The sequence below is a fragment of the Girardinichthys multiradiatus genome, chromosome 9, assembly GCF_021462225.1.
Source record: "Girardinichthys multiradiatus isolate DD_20200921_A chromosome 9, DD_fGirMul_XY1, whole genome shotgun sequence".
In the NCBI taxonomy this organism is placed as follows: domain Eukaryota; kingdom Metazoa; phylum Chordata; class Actinopteri; order Cyprinodontiformes; family Goodeidae; genus Girardinichthys; species Girardinichthys multiradiatus.
In genome coordinates, this window is record NC_061802.1 from 36,534,404 (window position 1) to 36,560,533 (window position 26,130).

Consider the following 26,130-nt stretch of genomic DNA (forward strand, 5'->3'; position numbering starts at 1 on the left):
CATAGTAAATAATAAATCCATGGTCTGTTATTAGAAGAATCTAAACATTCATGGTATTATTTGGTCCTCTACAGTTTGTCCAGATTTGATATTATTATATTTTCATGATGGACTCTGACAGCCTTATAGCCAGTTTTTAAAAGAATCAGCGCAATTAAAAAAATACACATTATAGAGTTGTAATTTCTGAGTTTCAAAATAAGCAATTCATAGAATTAAAAGGAGCAATCTCAACTTCGGAAACTTTATACAGGACCAATATCAATAAATGTTATATTATTTTCTGGCTTTTAGCATATCTGGTTGTGATGCTGGCTACCACACTGACAGGAAAATATTTAAATAGAAATGTCCTTTTGCTTTACCAAGGAATGAGTTATTTCATTCATTCATCATTTCTTTTTACATTTCCTATCAATTAAAGAGAGATTTTCTAAATAAAGTCGACTTTCTTAAGACTGAGGTATTATAACCATTAAAAGGTTTAGCATGCCAGTTTTCCTGCTTGCCAAGGGTGCAGTTCACCAACATGACTTTTGACACCAACTACAATCTCAATAGCAACTCATGGTGTATGGCCATATTTTTCTAAGTGATTACCACATACACCTTCTCCACCACTGATTGGTCAGGCAATAGAAAAAATGTTTGAGGCCTTTCTGAAAGGTATAATTTTGAGGACCCATCAAACCTGGCTCCCCTGGGCAGTGAGCCATAGCTTATATCTTAATTTGTTTTTGTTTTTTGACAGAAATAACACAACAAAATCAGATTGCTGATTATATAAAATCACATTTTGACCAAACGATAACCTTAAGTCATATAAAAAGAGAAAACATAATTGCTCACCCAAGATGTGGGGACAACCGGGAACAGGAGGGTACATTAACCAAACGCACCCTAGCTTCGTTTGCTAGCATTTTCCACCGCGGTCAGCTGATAGGCTACGTCATTGAAAACAAACGCCTCCCTCTCCACAGAGACTGTTGGTGCGTGAAGATGCTCTCTGGGCGGGACTTATCGCGAACTCCAGACTGACGACATAACGGCTACTTTAGATGTGTTCACGTTGCTGGACGGTCAGATATTTCTTGCTCCGAGCAATACGTCGTATTATTGTGCACATCACTTCCGCGTTCTCGATATCCTCAAGAAAGGTTATCTTGTCCAAAACATTTAAGGACTCAAGTAAGTATATAAGAGCAACAACACGTTTCTAACGTCATATAAGGACGTATTAGTCCAGTGTCCTAGTATTAACTTTACTATAAACATTTTAAACTCGCGCTAACAGGTCTGCTGCTCTTCTTTAGCTATTTAGAGGAAACAACCAGCTAACAATGTTTTCTTTGTTTCTTTCACTTATTCATGTGTTCGTATTTTCATCATATTCTCTCTCATTTCTTCCTTTCTAGGCCTCTACAGTATTAGGCTAAAGCATCTTGATAGTCAAAGTCAATTGAAAGGTTGCTCTTCAACTTTACTTGAAATTAGTGATTAAATACTGTCAATGTGATTCAAAATCATCAATTTACCTTGAAGCTAATGGTCTCATCCAGGGTTATAAGCTTAAATATGGTAAGAAAGCGCTTTATCCTAAATGAATGCTGAATCACTAGACTGAGTTATCAGACAACAGATGTTATGTTTTCTTTTAATGCTTATTTATGTTTTATGGACATCGTTGTGGACTTGGTAATTGTTTGTCTTAGATATGCCCCGCCTGGTCACCAGCCCCGGAGCTGTGACAAACAGAGTCTAATATTTACATTTCCCCTTTAGGTGTTTCTTCTAAAATGGCTATGGTAAAGAGTGGCTGGCTCCATAGACAAAGTAAGCAGATTTAAGCCTTATATTTGCAAATCAGCAGTTAAGTAGCACAGTAAAATATATGTTTATGTAAACGCGATATTTTCCTGATGAAGGTGAAAAATGGCCTGATTTTATAATGTCTACTCTGAAGGCACCATCCTACGTCGGTGGAAAAGAAACTGGTTTGACCTATGGGCCGACGGCCGCCTGGTGTTCTACAATGACCAGCAGCGGCGTGACATGGAGGATGACATCCACATGAGAGTCCACTGCATTAACATCCGCAGCTCCCCTGCTTGTCAGGGTATTGTCACATGTTTTTGCTTATTAATCAGATGCCGTTATTACTAGACGTTTTAATATTGTTCTGCATGCGTCACCTTTGTGTTTTTGTCCTACCTTCTAGAGTTGAACCCACCGGATGGGAAAACACATGATGCATTGTTCCAGATAGTGTGCAGAGACGGGCGGGTCATCAGCTTGTGTGCAGACAGTGCAGATGATGCCTTGTAAGGCAGGAAATGTCCTCTCAAGCTATTATATCAGAGTGATTAATTGAATTCCAGCCCCAAATTATCCATAACCCTGATGCATTTAGTTTTAAAGTAATCCTTTAATTAGACTAGAGTTTTTCTGAGTGGAAGTATTATTAATGTTTTGAAGTGACCAAGCAAGATTTGTGCCTGAAGTCTGATAGAAAATCTTTGGAGGAAGCTAAACATTAGGGGTATGGCTTAGAGGCCTTCTAACCTGAAAGAGGTGGAGCTCATAAACAAACTTGTTGGCTATATGAAAATAATTTTTATATCTAAATCTGCCAGAAATATGAATAATTTTGGGATTAATTGTATGTCTAGGATTGACAACTAGGTTGTTAAAAGTAAATATGTGGAATTGTGTTGATGTGGTTTCCATTCTTGGTTGCAGAGCATGGACCATGGCATTGCAGGATGCCAGAGTTAATGCGGTGAGTGTTTTTGTACATTTAAAACAGATATTTTGGGTGTAAGGTCTCATACTTTGCACTAAATGTTCTAATGTTCTTTACTCTCTATTCATGGCCTTACTGAACTGCTTTCCATTTTGTCACAACATGATCGCAAAGTTCAATGTACTTTATTGAAATTGTATGGGGTGAACACAAAGCAGTGCCAAGTTCTGAAATGAAAGTAAAAGGATACAAGTTTTTTTTTTTTGCTAAAGGAAATCTGTAAATTTTTGCGTGTATTTTTATTTAGCCGTCCAGTACTTTTTAGAACCACTTTTTTCTGCAACTACAGCAGCAGTTTCTAGTGGTACGTCTCTACCAGCTTTACACATGACTGACATTACACCTTTTTTTTTGTAAGAGCTCAGTCAAACTGAAAATAGTGCATTTGTGAATATTAACTTTTAAGTCTTGTCCCAAATTTTTAATTGGATTTATGCGTGGTACTTTGACTAGGCTGTTCTACTACATGATTATGGAAGGTAAACCCCTTGCCCAGTCTCAAGTCTTCCAACACATTTTCTTCCTGGATTGCCCTCCACAAGCTCATCAATCTTCCGTTAACTCTGACCAGTTTCCTGTCCCTGCTAAAGAAAACCATCCCCAAAGCATGATGCTCCCAGTACCCTGTTTCAGAATGGGCATGGTGTGTTCTAGGGCGACGTTTAATGCTACATTTCTACGACACATGGCAGTTTTGGTCTCATCTGACTAGATCACCTTCTATCACATGTTGTTTGCTCTGTCCCCTGACTTGCAGCAAACTGCAAATTGGACCTCTTTAAAGTACAAACAGCCAGACTCTGTTTATTAAATAGATGACCTCTGAATTGAATGCAATGAACTTTATTTAGTGTTATCATTTCACGGTTAAACACTACTTAGTTTTGGTCTATCGCAAAACGTTAAATAAATTTCATAAACAGACAAAATGCATAATTTCAAGACATTGGTTACTTTTGCAAAGCACTGCACTCCTAGAACTTCAGCAGTCAATGGAGCTCTCTGTTGCATTTGTCTTAGCCAGTAGCTCCGTATTGTTGGTAAATTCTGTATGTTTTATTTTGGCGTATATTTTATTTTGATGTCTACAGGTGGTTGCTGCTCCTCAGTATGGGTTTGCACAGGAAGTCGTGGCTTCTGCTCCTCCCCCTTATTCAGAATATGCCCAACCACAGGTGAAATGAGTAATTAGTATAGACATTACAAACCAAGTGAAACTCTAAAATTATTACTATTTAATAACGGCTCATTAGCTCAAAGCTAGGTTTTATTGCCATCTAGTGGAGAGGTTGTGGAAGTAATTAACTGTGTCCCTAACTCTTTTCTGTGGAATTTGACCAAAATATAAATCTTCTGGTATTTTCTCCAGGTTTATGCCCCAGGCCCATATGGAGACTACACAGCTCCACCTGCTCATCCCACACAGATTATATATTCTGGGGATGGGCAACCCTACGCTGTTGCCTATCCATATCAATATCAAGGTAAGTAACTGGACACTGCCTAGCCGAACTGCAGCAGGAATAGGTTGTTGGCTGTAGGATTAATACATGAAATTGTCGTGTTGTGAAGGTGGATACGTTGCCCCCGGAGTGAACCACGTTATTATTCGGGAGCGGCAGCGTGACGATGCAGGGGACGTGGCTCTGGGCATGCTCGCTGGAGCAGCGACTGGCCTGGCACTCGGCTCTCTCTTCTCTGTCTTCTAATCTGTACCGCTTCACTAACCGTTCATCCTGTATTTACAGCTTACTTTATGGGCTCTTGTCAGTGCAGTCACATAATTTCAAATGAAGTGTGTCATTTGTGGACTACATCAATGAGACGTGACTGTGATAGACAGAGTAAATACTTTAGCACTTTCCAGTATTCCCTGACAGTGTTGCTCCTCTTGTGATGTGTGTGTATAGAAGTATTTTTAACCAAAATCATAACTATTATTCCCTTTGGACTGTTCTTTAAACGTCGCGAAGGACGATAATTCATTATGTGCATGTCATTTCTTCAGTTGGTTTCAGTTTCACACACAGCTGGACTTTGTGTTTGCAAAATGAACCTCATGTTCAACACTCATGTTTTTTTGTACTGTAACCTTTGTTTACTTTTCCTTTGTTTTAGTCACAGATCTGCACCGTGTCTCTGGGTTGTTTGTGCTCGAGTCAGCTTAGGGAGGACGTTGTATGAGCCACACTAAAGCAATAAGTACTTGGATTGTAGCATTTAGCAACTCATTTGGAGAAATCCTGGGTTTCATAGTTTTGATGAGCAAACATGACACCATGCATGCAGGCACACTAGCATTAGCCTGAAGTTTAAAGGCACATTGTTTTTCTCCATTCTTCTATTTCCATTCATCCTGTTGTCTTTTTTGTTAACTTATCGGCAGCTGTTGAATTGTACCTCCAGTTTGATTTGTTTGTATTGATGAATTCGTCTTTGTTTTTATTGTTCATGCATAAACGGCAAGCACATCAGCCTCCAGTGATGTTTGAGTTAAAGTTATTTCTTCTCTAAAAACCTAACACGATGTGCATCACAATTAGGACTATTCCTCTGCATGGACAGCTTTGTACGTGATATTTGATTTAATTTGCATAAGAAATGTGAAAGAAGTCATTTTTCCAAACAACGTAACACTGAAGTCAGTTTTTTCAGCAATGTTTAAAGGTGTGAAATAATTGGACACAGTTGCACTGATCAAATCAAGATGTTAACAAAGATCTATTTTAACAAATAAATATATTCAGAACGTTGCTGACGCCTTTTCTTTTTTTGCATTGTTTATTGAACCCTGAGTGTTGTTCACAGAACATGAGACGATGCAAGAAATGACCTCAGATTTAAACAATATGTCTACAAAAAAGAAAGAAGTTCTTAAAACATTTTGACCCCAAAGTCACCATGTCAACACATTGATCAAAACATGACCAACTGCAATATCTACAATAACAGTAATAAAATGCATAATTCAGAGATCGCTCTAAAAGCTTCATTAAACAGACTAATTCATTTCAGAAACGACAAAACCCAAAACACCAAAAGGGTGAAACGAATCTGATGAAATAAAACGAGTGCGTTTGTGTTCATTAAGGAGGCAACATCTGTAAATTTCAACAATCTCCCATTCATAAAGTAAAAGATAGAGCAACGTTTCTTAGGTGCAAAATAATCCACATTTATGTGGTGATGTTTGTAGTGCTGAAAAGATGTGGAGTTGGATTCGTAAACAAGCCTCGGTGGAACAACAGGACCATCCATTTAGATTTCACTGAACGAAAGAATGGCACATTAAGTATGACTGATTGCTAAAAAAAATAACCGAAGTCCCATCTTCAGTAGATTAACCTTCTTGACCAAAATCTTTTGTAAACTTCTTCAGCTTGTCCAAATCCTGCTCATTGACAGTGGGCTTGGTGTTACTCAGTGACCTGAGCATGTCCGCCTGCACAGAGAACACCAACCAGGTCACAACAGATCCAGATATCTGTGATCATCAACATCGTTAACTCTTACCATGGACACCACTGGCTCTAAAAGCTTATCCCCGGGAACATCCATCCATGTCATCTGTGTGGCGTTGGGATCTCCGGGTGAGCACGGCATCAGCAGGTCGTTGACCACAACGCCGGGATTGTGAAATGTGGATCCTTGAACCTTTAAAGATAAATTGGAACAAAACTTTTATGTCAGTGTTTGGATGGACAGAAGGAAATGTTTTCTCAGAAGGAGCTGTGCTGAGCTGTCAGTTCAGAGTTGCAGGGGTACATCTAAATGTGGAAACAGATAGGAAGCACACCTGGGTGGACAGATAAATTGCAACATCAGGCTATTGTATTTGATACCACCGCTGATGCGAATTATTGTATCGTTAAAATCACATTGGACAATTATGCATTACACATTTGTCTCCTAACGTATAAATTAGAAACGTGTGTTTGGAGAATCTTCATTCTCTGGTTATTTCACAGATGGTTCCTAAGTACTTACCCAGCTTAGATATGCCTGTTTTCATTATAATTGGGCTGTATTTTTAAGTTAACTTTTTTCTTTCTGAACTGAGGTAAAGATTAGAACGTATACTCCTGTAAGTGAGAATTTACCCAGATTTTTAACTACACTGAACGCAAACAAGGATCTATTTGTCTGACACTGAGCGAACAAAATGCAAATCCGTGTGCATAGTTTAGTAAAGAATGGATTTCCTCCTTTTTTATTTTCCTAACATAGTGTTGGTGTGTATTTATACAAAGTGTACCCCTGGTAAAGCCGTGTAAAAAAAATAAATCCTTAGGTTAACTTATTCTAGTATTGTAGTAGAGTTACAGGGGTTGGACAATGAAACTGAAACACCTGTCATTTTAGTGTGGGAGGTTTCATGGCTAAATTGGACCAGCCTGGTAGCCAGTCTTCATTGATTGCACATTGCACCAGTAAGAGCAGAGTGTGAAGGTTCAATTAGCAGGGTAAGAGCACAGTTTTGCTCAACATATTGAAATGCACACAACATTATGGGTGACAAACCAGAGTTCAAAAGAGGACAAATTGTTGGTGCACATCTTGCTGGCGCATCTGTGACCAAGACAGCAAGTCTTTGTGATGTATCAAGAGCCACGGTATCCAGGGTAATGTCAGCATACCACCAAGAAGGACGAATCACATCCAACAAGATTAACTGTGGACGCAAGAGGAAGCTGTCTGAAAGGGATGTTCGGGTGCTAACCCGGATTATATCCAAAAAACATAAAATCACGGCAGAATTAAATGTGCACCTCAACTCTCCTGTTTCCACCAGAACTGTCCGTCAGGAGCTCCACAGGGTCAATATACACGGCCGGGCTGCTATAGCCAAACCTTTGGTCACTCATGCCAATGCCAAACGTCGGTTTCAATGGTGCAAGGAGCGCAAATCTTGGACTGTGGACAATGTGAAACATGTATTGTTCTCTGATGAGTCCACCTTTACTGTTTTCCTCACATCTGGGAGAGTTACGGTGTGGAGAATCCCCAAAGAAGCGTACCACCCAGACTGTTGCATGCCCAGAGTGAAGCATGGGGGTGGATCAGTGATGGTTTGGGTTGCCATATCATGGCATTCCCTTGGCCCAATACTTGTGCTGCCAAGGACTACCGAACCATTCTTGAGGACCATGTGCATCCAATGGTTCAAACATTGTATCCTGAAGGCGGTGCCGTGTATCAGGATGACAATGTACCAATACACACAGCAAGACTGGTGAAAGATTGGTTTGATGAACATGAAAGTGAAGTTGAACATCTCCCATGGCCTGCACAGTCACCAGATCTAAATATTATTGAGCCACTTTGGGGTGTTTTGGAGGAGCGAGTCAGGAAACGTTTTCCTCCACCAGTATCATGTAGTGACCTGGCCACTATCCTGCAAGAAGAATGGCTTAAAATCCCTCTGACCACTGTGCAGGACTTGTATATGTCATTCCCAAGACGTATTGACGCTGTATTGGCCGCAAAAGGAGGCCTACACCATACTAATAAATTATTGTGGTCTAAAACCAGGTGTTTCAGTTTCATTGTCCAACCCCTGTATCTCATACTGAACATTTTAGACAAAAACATTTGATCTCAGTACATTTATTCAGTTGTGGAGAGGAAAACATTCCAAACCAGACCGTTGTTGGAGGTAGCCATGCCAATCTCTTAAATAAATGGACTTTACTTTTTTCTAAGTTGGTCAGAGTTTTTAGAGCTCTGTGTTGGGACCCACAGACATGGAAACAACATTAAAACTCCGGTACAAACTGAGGAAAGGGGGGTAGCAGCGGACTTCGCATGATGCCACTGGCTGTTTAAAAGCACCCCCTTTCCAATGGTCCGATCTCTTTCCACTGCTCCTCTGCGGGACCAGGATAGGGGAGGCCCAGAACGCTAATGTCTCTTTGCTGGCAAACAGACATAAACTCCTCAACTGGATCCAAGGGTGTCATAAGATCATGCGATCATATGCATAAGATAAGTAGAAATGAATCACTGTCTGCGTATCCGGTGATTTTCATTCATCAACGGGGTAATCAAGGTACAAACATTGCTCGACTGTTCTCTCTGAGATCTGCAGAAGCGAACTGTTTCCAGAGAGTTCCCAGCACGACGCCGTGAGCAGCAGTTTCCCAAGGAAGGACAACGGAGGCTGCATCACCATGGTAACGTGCAGTTTGGTGGGCCCGACAGAGCAGCCGCACCTTCAAACCCCTCCGCAGCTAAGGAGGTTAGCTGTAGCTGTGGATGCTTTCTTCAAACTTCGCCGCCCCGGACAGCTTTTCCTCAGCATGGTCAGAGGTTAGGTTTGGGCAAAACAATAGAAACGTTTAGATTGAAATGATCTAAACGTTTTTCATTTTATGAAGTTTGGTTTTGTTTGTGTTGAACTCAGCTATCTTGGTGCTAGCAGAATATCTACAGCACACGTGTTCATGTTGTGTTCTTTGTTTGTGTGTTTTTAAGGTGTGTGTTTGATTCTGGTGCTAAGCTATTAGCTTCTTTGTTAGCTCAACTGCTAACCGGTAAGTACACGTGCTACTAAAGAGTATTTAACAGAAAGGTTGTTAGTTTTCAAGCTAATAAATAATGTGTCCCTAAACATAATTTTACTAAATCTTATAACTAAGTAAACACCATTAAGCCCAATTTCTCCAGAAAGATTTAGCTCTTTCCAAAATACTCCCTTAATAATATTTCTTTAAATATTATTTCAATAAATAAAGGCAGCTAATTAGACACCGTTGAGAATTAGTCCAGAAGGTTGGTTTTATTCAGCAGATCATTCTTTAAAACATTATTTTATTAAAATAATATTTAATCTGATCTTGCATTGTGAATGGTTGTCTAAACGTTTGCTGATTATTGCCTAAGTTAGTTCCAAGACTAACTTAACTTCATTTCCAGATTCTTCAAGATAATCCTTGGTTCTCAAACATAAACATTGCATGGTAATGTTACATCACTCTTTTGGTCATGATTTTCAATAATCTTTAATCAACTTGTTTATATTGTACATAGCCCATTAGTCTCCCCTATTCTTTAATTCTGCTTGGTAGTTTAGTTGGATTGTTTTAGCATAGTAAAGAGTTTGTTGATTGAAATATGTTTGACTTTGAGTTGACTTATTTTTGTTAATAAATTCTTGTATTTTAAGAAATTGTGTGAATCCATTCCATATATGTGCAGAGTTTATGCTGTTCAATAATGTCAGAGCTTGGCTCATCCCTTTCTATTTTGTCCTAATACCATCACCTTACTGGGCTGGTATTCACAGGACAAACCTTAACAGACCAAAATATTACTTGATCAAATATTAAAATATTGATATTAAATAATATTCTCAGATTAATAATCCTAACATCTGTAATAAAACATGAAACAAAGGCCTGTTTCTTTTAGCTACTGAGCAGTAGGCTGGTGATGGACTCCCCAATTGTCTTGTCAGCACATTCAGATTTTCACCAACTGTCACTCCATGTAAGTTTGGCATGAACAAATGTGCAATCTGTAGAAAAGTACCTAACTCCCACTGTTGTATGGTGGAGGATCTGTGATGCAATGGGCCTGTTTCTCTTCCAAAGTATTTAGGAACCTTAAAAGTTCCCAACATGGTATCATGGATTATTTGAAATACAAAGAGATTTTAAATAAAACTTGGGGCGCCTCTACCAGGAAATTGAAAATGGGTAATTTTAGGACTTTAGGAGAATAATTTAAACCATGTGGTCAAATCAACACAGAAATGGTCCACCAGCCACAAACCATTAACAAAAACATATTTTCAGAACACAGTGCCCCCTTAAACTGGATAAATGTAGTCAAATGAAAGATTTTCAAAGTTCCTCAGTGTGCTACAACTTTTAAAGGCTTTTTAAACATCTCTGCCAGAGGTGCCAATAAAGGATGTCCGGCACTTTATGGTAGTGATTAGTAAACGAATTAATAATTTGGGACCACTTACCTGACTCAGGAGCACACAACCTTCAGACGATCTTCACAAGCTACAGGGGTTGGACAATGAAACTGAAACACTTGGTTTTAGACCACAATAATTTATTAGTATGGTTTAGGGCCTCCTTTTGCGGCCAATACAGCATCAATTCGTCTTGGGAATGACATATACATGTCCTGCACAGTGGTCAGAGGGATTTTAAGCCATTCTTCTTGCAGGATAGTGGCCAGGTCACTACGTGATACTGGTGGAGGAAAACGTTTCCTGGCTCGCTCCTCCAAAACACCCCAAAGTGGCTCAATAATATTTAGATCTGGTGACTGTGCAGGCCATGGGAGATGTTCAACTTCACTTTCATGTTCATCAAACCAATCTTTCACCAGTCTTGCTGTGTGTATTGGTGCATTGTCATCCTGATACACAGCACTGCCTTCAGGATACAATGTTTGAACCATTGGATGCACATGGTCTTCAAGAATGGTTTGGTAGTCCTTGGCAGTGACGCACCCATCTAGCACAAGTATTGGGCCAAGGGAATGCCATGATATGGCAGCCCAAACCATCACTGATCCATCCCCATGCTTCACTCTGGACATGCAACAGTCTGGGTGGTACCCTTCTTTGGGGCTTCTCCACACCGTAACTCTCCAGGATGTGGGGAAAACAGTAAAGGTGGACTCATCAGAAAACAATACATGTTTCACATTGTTCACAGCCCAAGATTTGCGCTCTTTGCACCATTGAAACCGACGTTTGGCATTGGCATGAGTTACCAAAGGTTTGGCTATAGCAGCCCGGCCGTGTATATTGACCCTGTGGAGCTCCTGACGGACAGTTCTGGTGGAAACAGGAGAGATTTGCACTCCGTGCACCATTGAAACTGACGTTTGGCATTGGCATGGTTCGTCCTTCTTGGTGTTATGCTGACATTACCCTGAATACTGTGGATCTTGATACATCACAAAGACTTGCTGTCTTGGTCACAGATGCGCCAGCAAGACGTGCACCAACAATTTGTCCTCTTTTGAACTCTGGTATGTCACCCATAATGTTGTGTGCATTTCAATATTTTGAGCAAAACTGTGCTCTTACCCTGCTAATTGAACCTTCACACTCTGCTCTTACTGGTGCAATGTGCAATCAATGAAGACTGCCTACCAGGCTGGTCCAATTTAGCCATGAAACCTCCCACACTATAATGACAGGTGTTTCAGTTTCATTGTCCGACCCCTGTATATCTCAACTCTGTGCTACTGTTGTTTAATTTTAGACTACCGTGAGTTCATGAGATCTATTTAAAGAAGCAGCTAAAAGAACCACTCAAACCCAAAGACATCAAAAGACCTGTCAAAACTCATTTAACGGCAGCAACAGGCTCATCTCTGAGGGTGGGACTATTTACTAAAAGACTGCTTTGAAAACTGTTTATTGCACTAACATTTGATCATTATCTGACCCTGAAGCTAACAAATATTTTCTCCATGTACCCATGTACCCTTATACCCTTTATTGATATAATTAAGGAAATGTCTTTCAAACAAGGGCACATTTCTAATTTCAGAAAACTGATTGCTGCTGTTAAAAATAGCCCAAGCAGGATGACATTTGACCTTTTTGAAGTGGGTTGCTGACTGAACCCTCCTGACAGGCTGCATGAGGGCGTCCCTGACGATGATACTGATGTCTGCTCCAGAGTAGCCTTGTGTCTTCTTGCCCAGAATCACAAAGTCCTCTTCTACTAGCTCGCTGGGGGTGGAGCCCAGGTGCAGCTTGAACATGAAGGAGCGAGCATGATCCTCTGGCAGAGGGATGTAGATCCGCTTTTCAAACCTAACACAAGAACAAAAGCTTCAGTAAACCCTTACAGGGCCTTTAACCTTTAATGTTCCCATTGCCATCCTCACAATCTGGACAACAGCCTGTTCTGGAAAACCTTTTAGAAGCATGCTAAGCTAACCTTCTTCTGATGGCCGAGTCCAGTGTCCATGGGATATTTGTGGCTCCCAGGACCAGGATCCCCTCGTTATTATTTCCAACACCTAAGGGGAGAAAAGTGCTGCAACAGTTAGAAAAGTAAACATCAAAGACGAAGGAGTGTTCTTCAAGCAGTGATTTCTGGCACTAGCACCTCCGAGCAAGCAGTTTGTCTTTTACTATACTTATTTTATGATGATGATTTCATGATGTTTATTATTGTTGATAGTTGTGATGCTAATAGTAGTAGTAAATGTATTAGTTTTTATTCATCTTTTTTGTCTTTTATTTATCTTTTTTATGTATTTGTTTGCTAGTCATTGGATGATAAAGATCATTAAAACAATGATAAACGTATTATTATTATTAGTAGTAGCAGTAGTAATATTAACTTTCATTTAATTATTTCATCTTTTTGTATCATTACAATATTTATCACACTTATAGGATGATCATAATATAGAAGATTATTGTTATTTTTAGCAGTAGTGGTGGTAATTGAAGGAGTAGTAAATGTGTTTACTAGGTTTATATATTCTACATGTTTGTTTACAGAAATATTTAAAAGAAAAGCTAAATTCTAGGAGTCAAGTAGAAAGCAAAGAACTTTTAGCTCTGAGTAACTGCACTCGTACGTCCTCCTGGTCACCTTGCATCTGAACGAGGAACTCCGTCTTGATTCTGCGAGCGGCCTCACTCTCGTTTTCGTTCCTCGAGCCACAGAGGGAGTCGATCTCGTCGATGAAAATAATCGACGGCCTTTTTTCTCGAGCTAAAGCAAACAGGTTCTTCACCAGTCTAGAAACAGAGTTAAAATTACAAGACTCTCTTTCTTTCACACTGAATTTTTCATCAAAACCAGAACCTCACTTTTCACTTTCCCCAAGCCATTTGGACACCAGGTCAGAGGAGGAGACGGAGAAGAAGGTGGAGTTGTTTGCTTCTGTAGCTACCGCCTTGGCCAGGTAGGACTTCCCTGTTCCTGGAGGACCGAACAGAAGGATCCCCCGCCATGGAGTCCGCTTGCCTACACAAACACAGGCAGTATTCATCTAGAAACAGCCCATATGTTTCCAGTAAATTTTATCCTAGATTTAGGATAAATCTTTTTGTGCAAATACCTGTGAACAAATGAGGGAATTTGATTGGTAGGATAACAGCTTCTTTTAACGCTTCTTTGGCTCCTTCCAGTCCTGCAACATCGTTCCACTTAACATTTGGCTTTTCCATTACAATGGCACCTGGAAGAGAGAAGAGTTAAGTCAGTCATATTCATCAAAGTATTTTTTGCTTTTTGTAACAGAATTATATCATTTAATAATTTCATTCACCTGAGAGCTGATTTTGGAATTTCTTCTTCTCCCCATCTTCCCCTTCATCATTTTCTTTCCTAAAGTTTAATACAAATCAGGCAACACTAAGATTTATTTCAATCTTACTAAACATTTGATATAAGTTGTGAATTTTAAGGAAAAATAAATCAGCTGGTCACAAATAGCAGATTAGAATAGTTTTCTTTCTCTCTAAGTTATAACGCAAAGGTATTGTTAAAATGTTTACACCGGTAACAAACACCCCTGAACACCAGTTTAATTCTGATTTGTTGACCTCTCTCACCCTTTATCCCCAGACTCCTTGACAGGTTTAGCCGGAGGACTCTTCTCCTTGTTCTTCAGATAGACCTTCAGCTGCTCGGCTCGGTCCAGGTAGTCGGCACACTTGGCCCTGATGCTCTGCTTTGCTCGATCACCCTGCACCTCATCTGCAGCAACAGCACGGGGAGCATTAGATCACGGTAATAGTCTATAAAGGGTCTCATTCTTTGTAGACTAGTAAGCAGGACTAAGGTTCCTCACATTTGACAGCATGTAGGAAGTACTGTATAGCATGCTGATAACATTTGAGAGCCTCCTCATAGTTTTTGGCTTTGTCCTCCTCTGCTGCTTTGCTGGCCAGATCTATAGCTTTCTGAGGACAAACAATATGACAAAGAAATAATGAAGACATTTTTAAAAATTGTTTAAATAGATGCTAACATAATCAGGGTTGTTAAAAAAGAGCTGACGTCAGTTATAAACACACCATCCTTTCTATTTTTAGTTACGATGCCAACAGTAAATTCAAAAGGAGAGTTTATTTTTCTATGTATGTACAGTATATTATTTCACCTACTAATATTCTACTTTATGTGTAGGGCTCACATAATTAATTAATCATTGCACTAACATTTTATTTACAACTTTTCGGAGGAAAAGTTGTATTAAATAAGACGGCAAGTTATGACTAGTTTTATTTATTTAACAGAAAGAAAGAGAAATGTTCAGAACCACAGATTGACGACACTGACATTTCTAATGAAGAATTAGTACATTATTCTTTTTAAAAGCGCTTCTTTCACAAGAAATCAAACAAATGTTAAATACTTCAAACCATCACCTAAGTTTAGTATTAAGTTATAAGGGCGCCAATAAGGACCTTAAAGGAAAAATTCCTAAAATCACAAACGTTTGTGGCAGTTTAAACAAGGACAATCCGTCAGATTGTTTATTAAAGCTGGTGTCTCATGTTTTCAGGTGAGTCGCGTCACTGTTACAGAAGTCTGACACTTACCTGTACATTGACGCCGGCCATTACCTCCTCCTGTCTCTCAAACCTCTCCGCCTGCAATGATTTAAAAAATATCAAAACTTGACTGTGTTCTTGTCTTGTGTCCGGCTACATAAGGGTTATATTGGAACCAGTTGAACCCTTAAATATTCCAAAGTTTTGTCTCTCTTCCGCATCTCAACTTCAACTGCCTTCCGCGGTGGTCACGTGACCCGACCGTCATCTGCTGCTGTGGGTTGAAGTTTCTTTCTTCCAATCATCCCGAATCGTTTCATGTTCATTCTTGAATACACTCAGCCATTGCTGTAATACTACACAGAAGTTATCGTTCAGAAATACTTTGAAAGAAAGACATAAGGCTCAGGTGTTCTTTTAGACTTTCACAAACCTTTTTAGGTGCTTAAGTAGGAGGCAGCTGGACTCTTGTTTCTGGAAGACGTTCTGCCTCTCATCCAAACGGCTTGAGATGTAAATTTAATATGAGTTTGCTCTACTCTGTTGGACCTATTCGTTGGTGTAGCTGGTGTTTAGGTTTTTTTTTTTTTTAAAGTGGGGCTCTGAACCTTCTCGGCTGCTCTGGACTATAGCCAACCACAGCACTCACGGGTTTGGATCGTCAAGCAACAACATGTAAACCTATGAAGGTCCCAGTGAGTCGGGTGTACTGTGAGCGGACGTTTGAGGTTTTATAGTCCAGCGAACAATTTCCTACGTTTCTGGTGACTACTACTACTTCTTCCACACTTTCTGTCATGGCATCATCGGACGAGGAGGAAGGGCTAATTTGCCTTGTAGCTTTGGAAAAACAAAAAGAAAAGAAGGTGGTATATGAGGGCATTAAACCGATGAGGAATGGACCCCAGAGACCCCATATATATATATATATATATATACACACTTCAGATTAAATAAATACGTTTTTACCAATTGACATTAGATGAGTAACTGGACTGGAACTTGACTATATGAATGTACTGTATTGGATAATTCTGGACCCAATTAGGCTCTTCATAACTAGGTATGAGATTGGTGCTATATAAATAAACTAAATTGAAAATTCTGTCATAATAAATGAAACATTCTGTTTACACAATTCATTATATTATTGTTAATGTGTCTTCATGTTGTCCCCCATTCCAAAGCTTATTATTTTACCATAACGAACGCTGGACACTGATACATTTATTGAAAAGGCAAATGATGAGCAAAATATCCTTAAAACCTCTATTACCTGAGGTAAACAAATAAATGCATGTGCCAGGGAACAACAGCATAAAGAAGGCTAATGCATTTTTTGTTATTTTACATTCAGTTCTTTTTTATTCATAATTTCACAGCTTTATTTCAGCCAATATCAATAACCAAGCAACGTCTACAGTACATATTGCAGTTGAGTAGTTTTGACACTGTTAATGTTTTTCTTCCCCCTCACAACACATCAGAGATGTACAGTCCGACATGAAGGAGGAGAGTCTAGGCTTTCATCAACTGTCTCCGTTAACTTTTTGACGTAAAACCTTCAGAATGCGATCGTTCTTTGTAAGATGAGAAGGGAGTTCATTATGCTGCAAAACAGAATGCACAGGAAAATGCTTTAGCAGATGGGATAATCTATGCATATCTCATCAAAGTTAGATGTGTCACCTCATTGGGTAAAGTGGGATCAGCGTTGGCTCCAAGCAGCAGCAGAATAGTTTGAAGATTTCCACTCATGACAGCAGCATGAAGGGGGGTGGAACCATTCTGGAGGCAAGACAAGAACAGAACCTGTTCTGTTATCAGTTTGAGCTTTCCTTTTTTTTGTAAATTGCACGGTAAGAAATCTCAAGATTCCTGTTCAGCGGGATACCGGATAAAATCCATTATAGCTAAAAGATGTTTAACCTTGAGAAGGCCAAGTGTAGGAGAAAATTTAAGAAGCTCCTCGATGACGTTGTTGTGTCCTTTCAATGCTGCTTTGAATAATGCCGTTGATCCATCCTTGAAAATTAAAAGACACAATACGGAAATTAGTTTCAACTACTTTTAACTACATCTACAGATTTTCTAGCTACAACATATTTACTATTAGCAAGGCCCTTTATGTTGGTAAAGTCCATAGCATAAAAATTAAAATCAAAGTTGAATATTGTATGAATATACTTGTGAACCGTCAGTGGAAATGCTATTCATTTTTCTTGTTTATAAGGAAAGATTCCAGCATTCTTGGACTAATATTGTGCTAAAACAGAATACTTAATAGTATTTCCAAGAACAGCAACAGCCTGGTCGAATCCTTTTGTTGCTGAGGAAGACTCCTGAGGCAAATAACCTGAACATATTAAAGTAACAATCGGTGGTTTTGAAAAGTACAATATGGGGAATTATTCTAACTAGCCACAAACTAGTTTCTCTATGACAGTCCTTGGGAAGCATAAACCAATCCTGTGTCTCAACACTAAGCAACAAAGGAATAAAATGGTTAAGTTTTGGGGGTTGGGGTGGCATGCAAGAACCTCCAATGATGATGAAGTTATAATTAGATCTTTCTGGATTATATTAATATTAAGTAAAGACCAGTTATTTAATTAATCTTTTTTTTTTTTTTTATATTTCCTTTTGCAAATGAAACATATAGAAAATATTTATAATAATACCTTACAATTCTTTGAGACCAGAACTTCCAAATTAGGTCTAAGTTCTTTTTACTTTCTAATTAGGTGAGTAATTATTGTAAATAAACACTGAGACAAATAGACGACTGTGTGCCTTTTTTGATAACAATATTTACATTTTGGGCTGTTTTGTTTAGCGCTGATTATAGAAAAAATATACAGTATGTGAAATATCCATGATAAAACCTTACAGAAAGTACTATTTTTCATGACCTTTTCCAACACAGACAATGAGATTTCCTTAGGGTAAGACATTAGAAGTTCATTTTTACAACTATCCAATCCAACCTCAGGTTACTTTCGCATGATTTATTAGTCCAAAAAGATTAACATACTACTCTGTCAGCATCCCGATCTGCTCCACGCAAAAGTAGGACCTTCACCACCTCAGTGTGATCCATCTGAGCTGCCATCCACAAGGGTGCAGTGCCATCCTGGGAGAGAGATAGATGGTGCAGAGGTTGTGGGCAAAAATAAAAAACAAAAAACAAAACATGATTTATACATTTACCTCACTTAATGTAAAGGAGATGGCTGCTTAATTTATCATTTCATTAAAAACTTATTCTAACTTCCTAGTTTCTAAGGAGTGGAAGAGGTCATTGCTTTGTGTTCCTGCATTTTAACTATATTGTGTGCTCTTCAAAGAAGAAAGAGGTTTAAGGCAATAATGGGTATGATTACAAAACCTGTTCAGTCTGTATTTAGTTTAATGAATTTACTTTACACATTAATGAACATTTACATGCAAATGTCTCAGATTTTATTGTCCTGTTTATTTCCAACTGTTGTCTCTTGGCAAGTTATTTATGAAAATGGGCATAAAACCAGACCCTAAAAACATTACTCCTACAAACATGTACGACCTCGTCACTGCACATTGCCCACAATAAAGTGCACAATGTCTGTCAATACTACAACCACTGTAAGTTACAAAGTGCAGAACATAATGCCTTGCTCTGCCTGAAAGACAGGACAAAAATATCAAAGGTTAAGAGCAAACCGGTTACAAGTGTAGGCATGTAACATGCTTTTTGCTTGAGCAGGCATTACCTCCCTGGCTTGGTTGACCTTGGCACCTGAAGCCAGCAGCTGACGAATCACAGTCACATGACCCCCCTGGGCAGCAAGGAATAGAGGGGTAGCTCCATCCTAAAGAATTACAAACATGGGAAGCAAAACTCAGAGTAAATATACAATTAAAGTAATATATAATTACTTTATTAAATCCATTTCTGCACTGTAAGGTTTTAGTTTCAGGCATATGCTAATCGTGTTCAAGGTGACACTGCAGTTTGAAGAAACCAGAGAAACTGGATTCCTGCTTCACTGAGATCAACTAACCATCAGGTATCTTACAGAAAAGGAGACTTAATACAAGACCATGAAGTGTGACTGACTGACAATGAGGAGAGAGAAAGAGGCCTTTAGATGTTGATCTCACATTTAGCCTCTCATGAACATTGGCTCCATTCTTCAACAGGATGTCCACCACCATGGAGTGACCGTATTGTGACGCAACGGTGAGAGCCGTGCCACCATCCTGTTTGCGAAACGTGGAACAGAACATGAGACTTATAATCTCAAATTGAGAATGAAAAAAGCCGAAATGTATTAATAGTAACTGTCGGCTCATATTCTGTATTTGGAAATCTGTAAACATCATTACACACAGCACACCTTTGTCTGTAGTTCAGTGGAGGCACCAAATTCAAACAGCAGCTTCACAACGTCACAATGTCCCTGCTGCGAGGCGAAGAACAAAGCTGTGGAACCTGTCTGAGGATAAAAATAGATACAGGTGTTTACATGACAGACTTTTACCGTATTATTCAACTCACGCCTGTTATATGCTTTACATTTTTAAAAGAAGACATAAAGGTTGATTCATGAAACATATTTGTCCTTTTTCTATATGAATGATTTTACTATTATTTACATAGCACACCTATAGAGTTCACCAAGGTATCAGCATGTACAGGGGTTGGACAATGAAACTGAAACACCTGGTTTTAGACCACAATAATTTATTAGTATGGTGTAGGGCCTCCTTTTGCGGTCAATACAGCGTCAATTTGTCTTGGGAATGACATATACAATGTTTGAACCATTGGATGGACATGGTCCTCAAGAATGGTTCGGTAGTCCTTGGCAGTGAAGCACCCATCTAGCACAAGTATTGGGCCAAGGGAATGCCATGATATGGCAGCCCAAACCATCACTGATCCACCCCCATGCTTCACTCTGGGCATGCAACAGTCTGGGTGGTACGCTTCTTTGGGGCTTCTCCACATCGTAACTCTCCCGGATGTAGGGAAAATAGTAAAGGTGGACTCATCAGAGAATAATACATGTTTCACATTGTCCACAGCCCAAGATTTGCGCTCCGTGCACCATTGAAACTGACGTTTGGCATTGGCATGGTTCGTCCTTCTTGGTGGTATGCTGACATTACCCCGAATACTGTGGATCTTGATACATCACAAAGACTTGCTGTCTTGGTCACAGATGTGCCACCAAGACGTGCACCAACAATTTGTCCTCTTTCGAACTCTGGTATGTCACCCATAATGTTGTGTGCATTTCAATATTTAGAGCAAAACTGTACTCTTACCCTGCTAATTGAACCTTCACACTCTGCTCTTACTGGTGCAATGTGCAATCAATGAAGACTGGCTACCAGGCTGGTCCAATTTAGCCATGAAACCTCCCACACTAAAATGACAGGTGTTTCAGTTTCATTGTCCAACCCCTGTATGAAGAACATGTCGAGATATGAAAATTAAAGCAACAAAAAGAAAAACCTTGGTTATATGATAAGCATACATGTTCTTGTCTCTGAGTGTGTTAGATTGGTGGTCAGATTATTTCATGGACAACAGCAATTGTTTTCTGATGACAAGAATGGTTGAGAAAAATTCCAGCATTGTCTTGATGATTATCTGTAGCACCCTGGAGCAGATTTACCTCTCTCTGATAATTGATGTCTGCTCCTTGCACAATGAGTTCTTTGCCGCACTCATAATGGCCACCGTACGATGCCACCATCAAGGCTGTTGTTCCATACTGCAACAAAAAAAAAAAGCAATTTGTTAACCCTGCAGAAGGTTTCATTTATTTTTATTCTGGCAACAGCAATAAAAATAGTTGCAATGTAAGCAGGAATTCAATACAGATTTGCAGCATGACATGAAACTGTCAATCTTCAATTTGATCAAGCCTTATTTTTTAAGTTATTTGTTGGGATTTATTTAATAGACTGAAAGTAGAGTGTAACTGTAAAGTCAAAGGGAAATTATGTGTTTTTCAAAAATATTTACAAAATTAGAACCTAAAAAAGTTTTTTTTGCATTTGCATTGAGCCCATTTCCCTAAATAAACCCATTGTAACCAACTATCTTTCAAAATCCTTTGATAAGTATATAGAATATATATGAGCAGTAAAGAGAAAAAAAAAAAAAAACAACAGAGGGATTTACATTTAAAGACAGAAGTTAGCAAAAAAAGCACAAAATTAAAACAAAAAACAGGTCTTATGTTTTTAATGATAACGTTTAAAATATTAGAGGAACAGAAGTGCCCTCTTAAGTTTACCTTTACTTTTCATCATCCCAAGTTGTTTATGTCTGTTTCACTGGTTCTTTATCATTTCACTCAATGTGCTACTCAATGTCACCCACACTCTCCTCTATGAGCCCACTTGATACTACGCCTCCAATCTGCTTTCCTGACCTTTCTAAGAAACCTCATCAAGATGCAAAATCTATCAACTGCCCTTAATATTACCAACCATGTTATTTTAATCAGTCGATTAAAAAGTGCATGTTGGACTCTGGCAGGGCTGCCCTTTGTCACCGGTCCTGTTTGTAATTTCCATGGACAGTATTTCTAGGCTGGCTGCATGGTGGCACAGTTGGTAGCACTGTTGCCTTGCAGTAAGACGGTCCTGGGTTTGACTTCCGGCTGGGGGTCTTTCTGCATGGAGTTTGCATGTTCTTCCCGTGCATGGGTGGGTTCTCTCCAGGTTCTCTGGCTTCCTTCCACAGTCCAAAAACATGACTGTTAGGTTAACTGGTTTCTCCAAATTGTCCATAGGCGTGAATGAGTGTGCAGGGCTTGGCTTATGGCTTGACTTATTTTATTTTCAATGTGATACCCTCTTTTGGCCACCTAATGCAGAAATCCTGTTTTATTTATTTGAAGCCATGTAGCTGTTTTACAGATTCTTTAGCTGAGATTGGTAACTTCTTAGTCTTTAAATTTTCTGCAGCTTAATCACTGCTAAGCAAATGTTCCTTATAACATTCTACAGTCTTTTATCTCTCTAGATGATCATGTAAAATCGTCTGCTACACACTCGCCGTCATCTTTGACCAGCAACTTAAATTTGACAAACATGTTTAACCTGTCAAGTTATTTTTTACGTGCTAAATATTCCTAAACTTTGCTTTTTGTTAGCTGTTAAACAATGTATACCAGCAATTCATATATTAATGGAATTGTGCTAAGATCACTGAAACTCTTGTTGAAAGTCTTGTTTACATTTGGTCCCACATCATTTCTTTCTGGCTTTAAGAGTATCTATTGGATTGTTTTATAGTTAAAATGTTTATTATGTTTTTTTAGTTGCTGTTTTTTAATCATCTGCTTATCTTGTATATAAAGTTTATTTCAACCTTGGACTTTAAAGGTGTTATTTTAAAAAAACATCCTTATTTTTGTCTTACAAAGACAAGAAAAAAAACTAATGGAAAAAACAAAACAAATTAAAAACCACAAAAAACATGGGTCTGCCACAAGGGAAACAATCCCAGAAATGACACAACATACCTTAAATCTGAGAAAAAACACTTTGGTGATAAGAAAACGGCACTAGATGCAGATAAATAAAATATTTGCATATACACACAAACACATGCTCTACAGAGGCAAACCTCGATGCACTCTGTGTCCCTACAACAGGTGGATTATGGTTAAAGCGCGCATCTGAGCAGCCAGGGCATGCAGCGTCCATACACTGTCTCTGCAGTCCGCGTCCACTCGCCCGCTGTTGAGCAGCAGCTGAAGCAGGGCCAGGTTTCCCTTTCTCGCCGCCCAGAACACAGCGTTAGCCAGGGGTGTTTCCTTCTGCAGGGTATACACACAACAACCACTGACACTAAAACCACCATTATAGCCTTATGCAGTCTAAAAGTAGACAATGACCACGGTACTGTGTGTCCAGGTGTCGCCACTAAGTGTAGATGTTACACGGGGTGTTGTGTCTGCATTGAGAGGTTAGTCATACATTTTTTACAGTTTAGTGGTCTCTTGGCAACCCAACACTTCTGTTTCTTTGGGTAACCCTAACTCTTGAACCTGTAACTGAAACAGGATCAGGAACGATCTGAATATCAGATATTTATGCTTACAACTTTAATAATATAAGGAGCAGGCCCAAGGTGCAATAAGGACCTAGCAGAATTTTCTATGGGGGCCCATCTCCAGCATAACAGTAAAAGTAAACAAATTCAAGCAATTTTGGGCCTGGCTTTTATTTCTAGACACATGTTTGAATGGTTTGTCTTACCTTGAAATGAAGCTGAAGAGAAAAAAATATAGTGAAATAATTACCATTATATAAAGCCTAATGAAGCTAACAAGTGTTTTAAATCAGAATACATGTACTATGTTACATTATAAAACAGTAGTTCTCAAAATTGCATGGGCCCTCGTTAAAATTCCAGGTTTAGAAACATTAGGACCATGACAGGCATTACCAAAAAGAACATTATTCCTACTGTGGAACATGGTGGTGGGAGTATCATGCTCTGGGGTTACTTTTCTTTAGATGAAATACTCGCTTATCTAGAGAGTTAATGTATGCCTGCATTTTTTTCCAACTCAGAAACAAGCAGCACAAATAAGTAAATTAGCTGTAATGTCAGTAAATTATAACAGTTTAAATGCAGATAAGCGCCTTCTTTAGTTTTTTTGTGCGCAGCTGACACATCGATCAACCTTCCCACTGGGAATTCAAGTTCTCTGGGCGCCCTTAGGTCAGCTGGAGGCTCTCTCTAAGAAGCTGCAAACTCCTCTCATACCTTACCTGGGTGATGCACATATTAGTAGAGAACAGTCATCTTTCATTGGTCTTGTTCAAGAACTCTACTGATTCCTCGAGGTCTTTCAACAGTTTTCTATGGACAGCTTTTTCCTTCTTTTTGATCAGTCTTTGCTCTTGACTATTACACAAACTCGTACAGTGTGTTTAAAAAAAACAAGGGCAAGTAGGGGGAAATTCTTAGATGAAAACAACACAAAACAACAAATACAACAGTAAATCTACTGTATCTAAGTGTCATGATCTTCACAAGCAGGGAATATAATCTGGACTTGAGAGAACCTAGGAGATGCATCAAGGTTTAGTTGGTTATCTAAAGAACTACTGATTAATAGCCCTTTAACATTTTAGTAAAAGAACGAGGAATTACCTAAAAGTTTTGCGCAGTGGCGCATTCACGCGTGTTTCTCGTCCAGTCTTTTGTGAGCAGTTAGAATTGTGCACAAATACCCAAGTGCACATTAGAAAGATGTATTTGCCAAAGAATCGAAAGCAATTTAATACTTTATTATGCAGCCATTGTGTCCAGGCATGTACCTGCAGAGCTACATTGTATGATTAAAGTCAGTCTAATGCCACCTGTTTGGGCTTCATGCTTAAACACATCACGTCAACAAATAAATCCTGACAATACAGCAGTCTGCAGCAAGCAGCTGCGATCTGGCCTCTCATGATGCAGGCCCTCTCAGCCAGGCCCGAACAGAGACGGATGGATAAAGCTGGTTTACCTTGAAAGACATCCTCCAGACCTCAGTCGTGACTCATGATGCTTCCTTCATGCGCACTCACTCATTAGCCGCGATGCTGCGCGTAATTTGCTTGTTTTGCCGCACCGTGTTTGGGTGTCGCCCCGTCGCGGACATCATAATAACAGCGGAGCGAGTCAGCTGAGCTCAGGCTATGCAGCGGATCCTGCAAGGAGACAGTAACGCCACCAGGGTGCGCTGCTGACTATATGTTTAAAAAAATACAAAGCTTTGCGTTCAAGTAACTAATAATTACTTTTGCCCAAGTATTTTTGACGAAGTTTAATGTAGACGTATATGAACTTTCACATATTAATATAATATTGTATTTTATATTAGTTGATTTGCAACTTTATCGAGAAGGTTTTGGTTCAGAAAGACATAATAAGCTAATTTCTAGATGTAAACGATAAACCATAAAAACTGAATTAAAGGTAAGACGGGCTATGTTTTTATTCCTCAATTCCATTTATACTTTAACAAAGAATACTAGTTACAGTTCATATCTAAAGTATTCATATCCTTTTAACTTTTTCACATTTGTCACGTAACAACGACACAAAGTTGTGCATAATTGTGACCTCGCAGAAAAATAATGCATGGTTTTTAAAGTTGTGTTACAGATAAATTGTTGTGGGTATCTGCCAATAATAGGATCACCTTTTGATCATAGCTGCAAGTCTTCGGGGTATGTCTCTATTAGATTTGCACATCTCGAGATCAAAATCTGTGCCCATTCTTTTAATCAAGATAGCTTAAACTCAGTAATATTGGATGGAAAGCATTTGTGGCCAGCAATTTTCAGGTTTTGCCACACATTTTCAATTGGATTTAGGTCTGGACTTTGACTAGGCCTTTCTTAAGCATGAATATGCTTCAATCTAGCCCATTCCATTGTAGCTCTGGCTGTATGTTTAGTGTTGTCCTTTTGCAGCCTCTATTTTCCAGGATTGACCTGTAAATAGCTCCATGATCAACACTAAACGCTGCCATGTCAATGTTAAATAAAAGCCATGCAGCAGCAAGATACTGCCAGCATCAATCTTCATGCTTTACATGTTGGACCAAACTTCAATTTTGGTCTTATCACATCAGAACACCTTCTTCCACATGTAGAGGAAGGTGATTAAAGTACTCAATGCCTGGCTGAATACAAATGTGCATTATTTCCTTTCTACTTCACAGTCAGGCTCTATTGTCACATAAAATCCCTCCAAAATACACTGAAGTTTGTGGCTGTAACTTGTGTGATTTTTGATGTCGTTTCAGTGCAAACTTTA

At 39.1% G+C, this 26,130-nt stretch overlaps 3 protein-coding genes across 8 annotated transcripts; 1 reads left to right on the plus strand and 2 right to left on the minus strand.

Annotated features, from left to right (window-relative positions):
• Nucleotides 1–1,044: 1,044 nt before the first annotated feature.
• On the plus strand, nt 1,045–5,556 carry plekhb2 (pleckstrin homology domain containing, family B (evectins) member 2). Of its 3 annotated transcripts, XM_047374864.1 has the most exons (9): nt 1,120–1,188; nt 1,416–1,466; nt 1,783–1,833; nt 1,964–2,116; nt 2,219–2,321; nt 2,740–2,779; nt 3,895–3,978; nt 4,173–4,287; nt 4,376–5,556. In XM_047374864.1, the coding sequence occupies exons 3-9, from the start codon at nt 1,797–1,799 to the stop codon at nt 4,510–4,512; spliced, it is 669 nt and encodes a 222-aa protein (XP_047230820.1). In that variant the 5' UTR covers nt 1,120–1,188; nt 1,416–1,466; nt 1,783–1,796; the 3' UTR covers nt 4,513–5,556. The 3 variants fall into 3 exon arrangements, with proteins under 3 accessions (XP_047230821.1, XP_047230820.1, XP_047230822.1); XM_047374865.1 differs by lacking the exon at nt 1,416–1,466 and having other exon boundaries at nt 1,045–1,188; XM_047374866.1 differs by lacking the exon at nt 1,120–1,188 and having other exon boundaries at nt 1,207–1,578.
• Nucleotides 5,557–5,562: 6 nt separating this feature from the next.
• Nucleotides 5,563–16,175, minus strand: LOC124873851 (vacuolar protein sorting-associated protein 4B-like). The gene is made up of 12 exons (XM_047374859.1): nt 15,736–16,175; nt 15,351–15,658; nt 14,597–14,708; nt 14,358–14,502; nt 14,072–14,130; nt 13,862–13,981; nt 13,611–13,767; nt 13,390–13,538; nt 12,724–12,805; nt 12,377–12,596; nt 6,317–6,457; nt 5,563–6,245 (listed from the first exon to the last, which is right to left on the minus strand). Exons 2-12 carry the CDS (start codon nt 15,369–15,371, stop codon nt 6,144–6,146), a joined length of 1,308 nt encoding a protein of 435 aa, XP_047230815.1. The 5' UTR covers nt 15,372–15,658; nt 15,736–16,175; the 3' UTR covers nt 5,563–6,143.
• Nucleotides 16,176–16,638: 463 nt separating this feature from the next.
• On the minus strand, nt 16,639–25,018 carry ankrd29 (ankyrin repeat domain 29). Of its 4 annotated transcripts, XM_047374860.1 has the most exons (11): nt 24,833–25,018; nt 23,571–23,582; nt 23,018–23,128; nt 20,969–21,067; nt 19,682–19,780; nt 19,446–19,544; nt 19,055–19,153; nt 18,337–18,435; nt 17,232–17,327; nt 16,992–17,090; nt 16,639–16,912 (listed from the first exon to the last, which is right to left on the minus strand). In XM_047374860.1, the coding sequence occupies exons 1-11, from the start codon at nt 24,842–24,844 to the stop codon at nt 16,832–16,834; spliced, it is 906 nt and encodes a 301-aa protein (XP_047230816.1). In that variant the 5' UTR covers nt 24,845–25,018; the 3' UTR covers nt 16,639–16,831. The 4 variants fall into 4 exon arrangements, with proteins under 4 accessions (XP_047230816.1, XP_047230817.1, XP_047230818.1 ...); XM_047374861.1 differs by lacking the exon at nt 23,571–23,582; XM_047374862.1 differs by lacking the exons at nt 23,018–23,128; nt 23,571–23,582.
• Between the last annotated feature and the right edge of the window lie 1,112 nt (nt 25,019–26,130).

Bases quoted from the DNA above. Each gene is read 5' to 3' on its own strand.
- LOC124873851 (XM_047374859.1), bottom strand. From the start codon at position 15,371: ATGGCCGGCGTCAATGTACAG. The intron at 13,768-13,861 runs GTATTTGCACAA...GTGTTTGTGTAG, and splicing joins ATTCCCTCATTTGTTCACAG to GCAAGCGGACTCCATGGCGG. The intron at 6,246-6,316 runs GTAAGAGTTAAC...TTCTCTGTGCAG, and splicing joins TAGAGCCAGTGGTGTCCATG to GCGGACATGCTCAGGTCACT.
- plekhb2 (XM_047374865.1), top strand. From the start codon at position 1,059: ATGTGTTCACGTTGCTGGACGGTCAGATATTTCTTGCTCCGAGCAATA. The intron at 2,117-2,218 runs GTATTGTCACAT...CCTACCTTCTAG, and splicing joins CAGCTCCCCTGCTTGTCAGG to AGTTGAACCCACCGGATGGG. The intron at 2,322-2,739 runs GTAAGGCAGGAA...TCTTGGTTGCAG, and splicing joins GACAGTGCAGATGATGCCTT to AGCATGGACCATGGCATTGC.
- ankrd29 (XM_047374860.1), bottom strand. The intron at 19,781-20,968 runs GTAAATCTGCTC...TTTTATCCTCAG, and splicing joins ACATCAATTATCAGAGAGAG to ACAGGTTCCACAGCTTTGTT. The intron at 16,913-16,991 runs GTGACACATCTA...TCTGTTTTGCAG, and splicing joins ATCCCACTTTACCCAATGAG to CATAATGAACTCCCTTCTCA.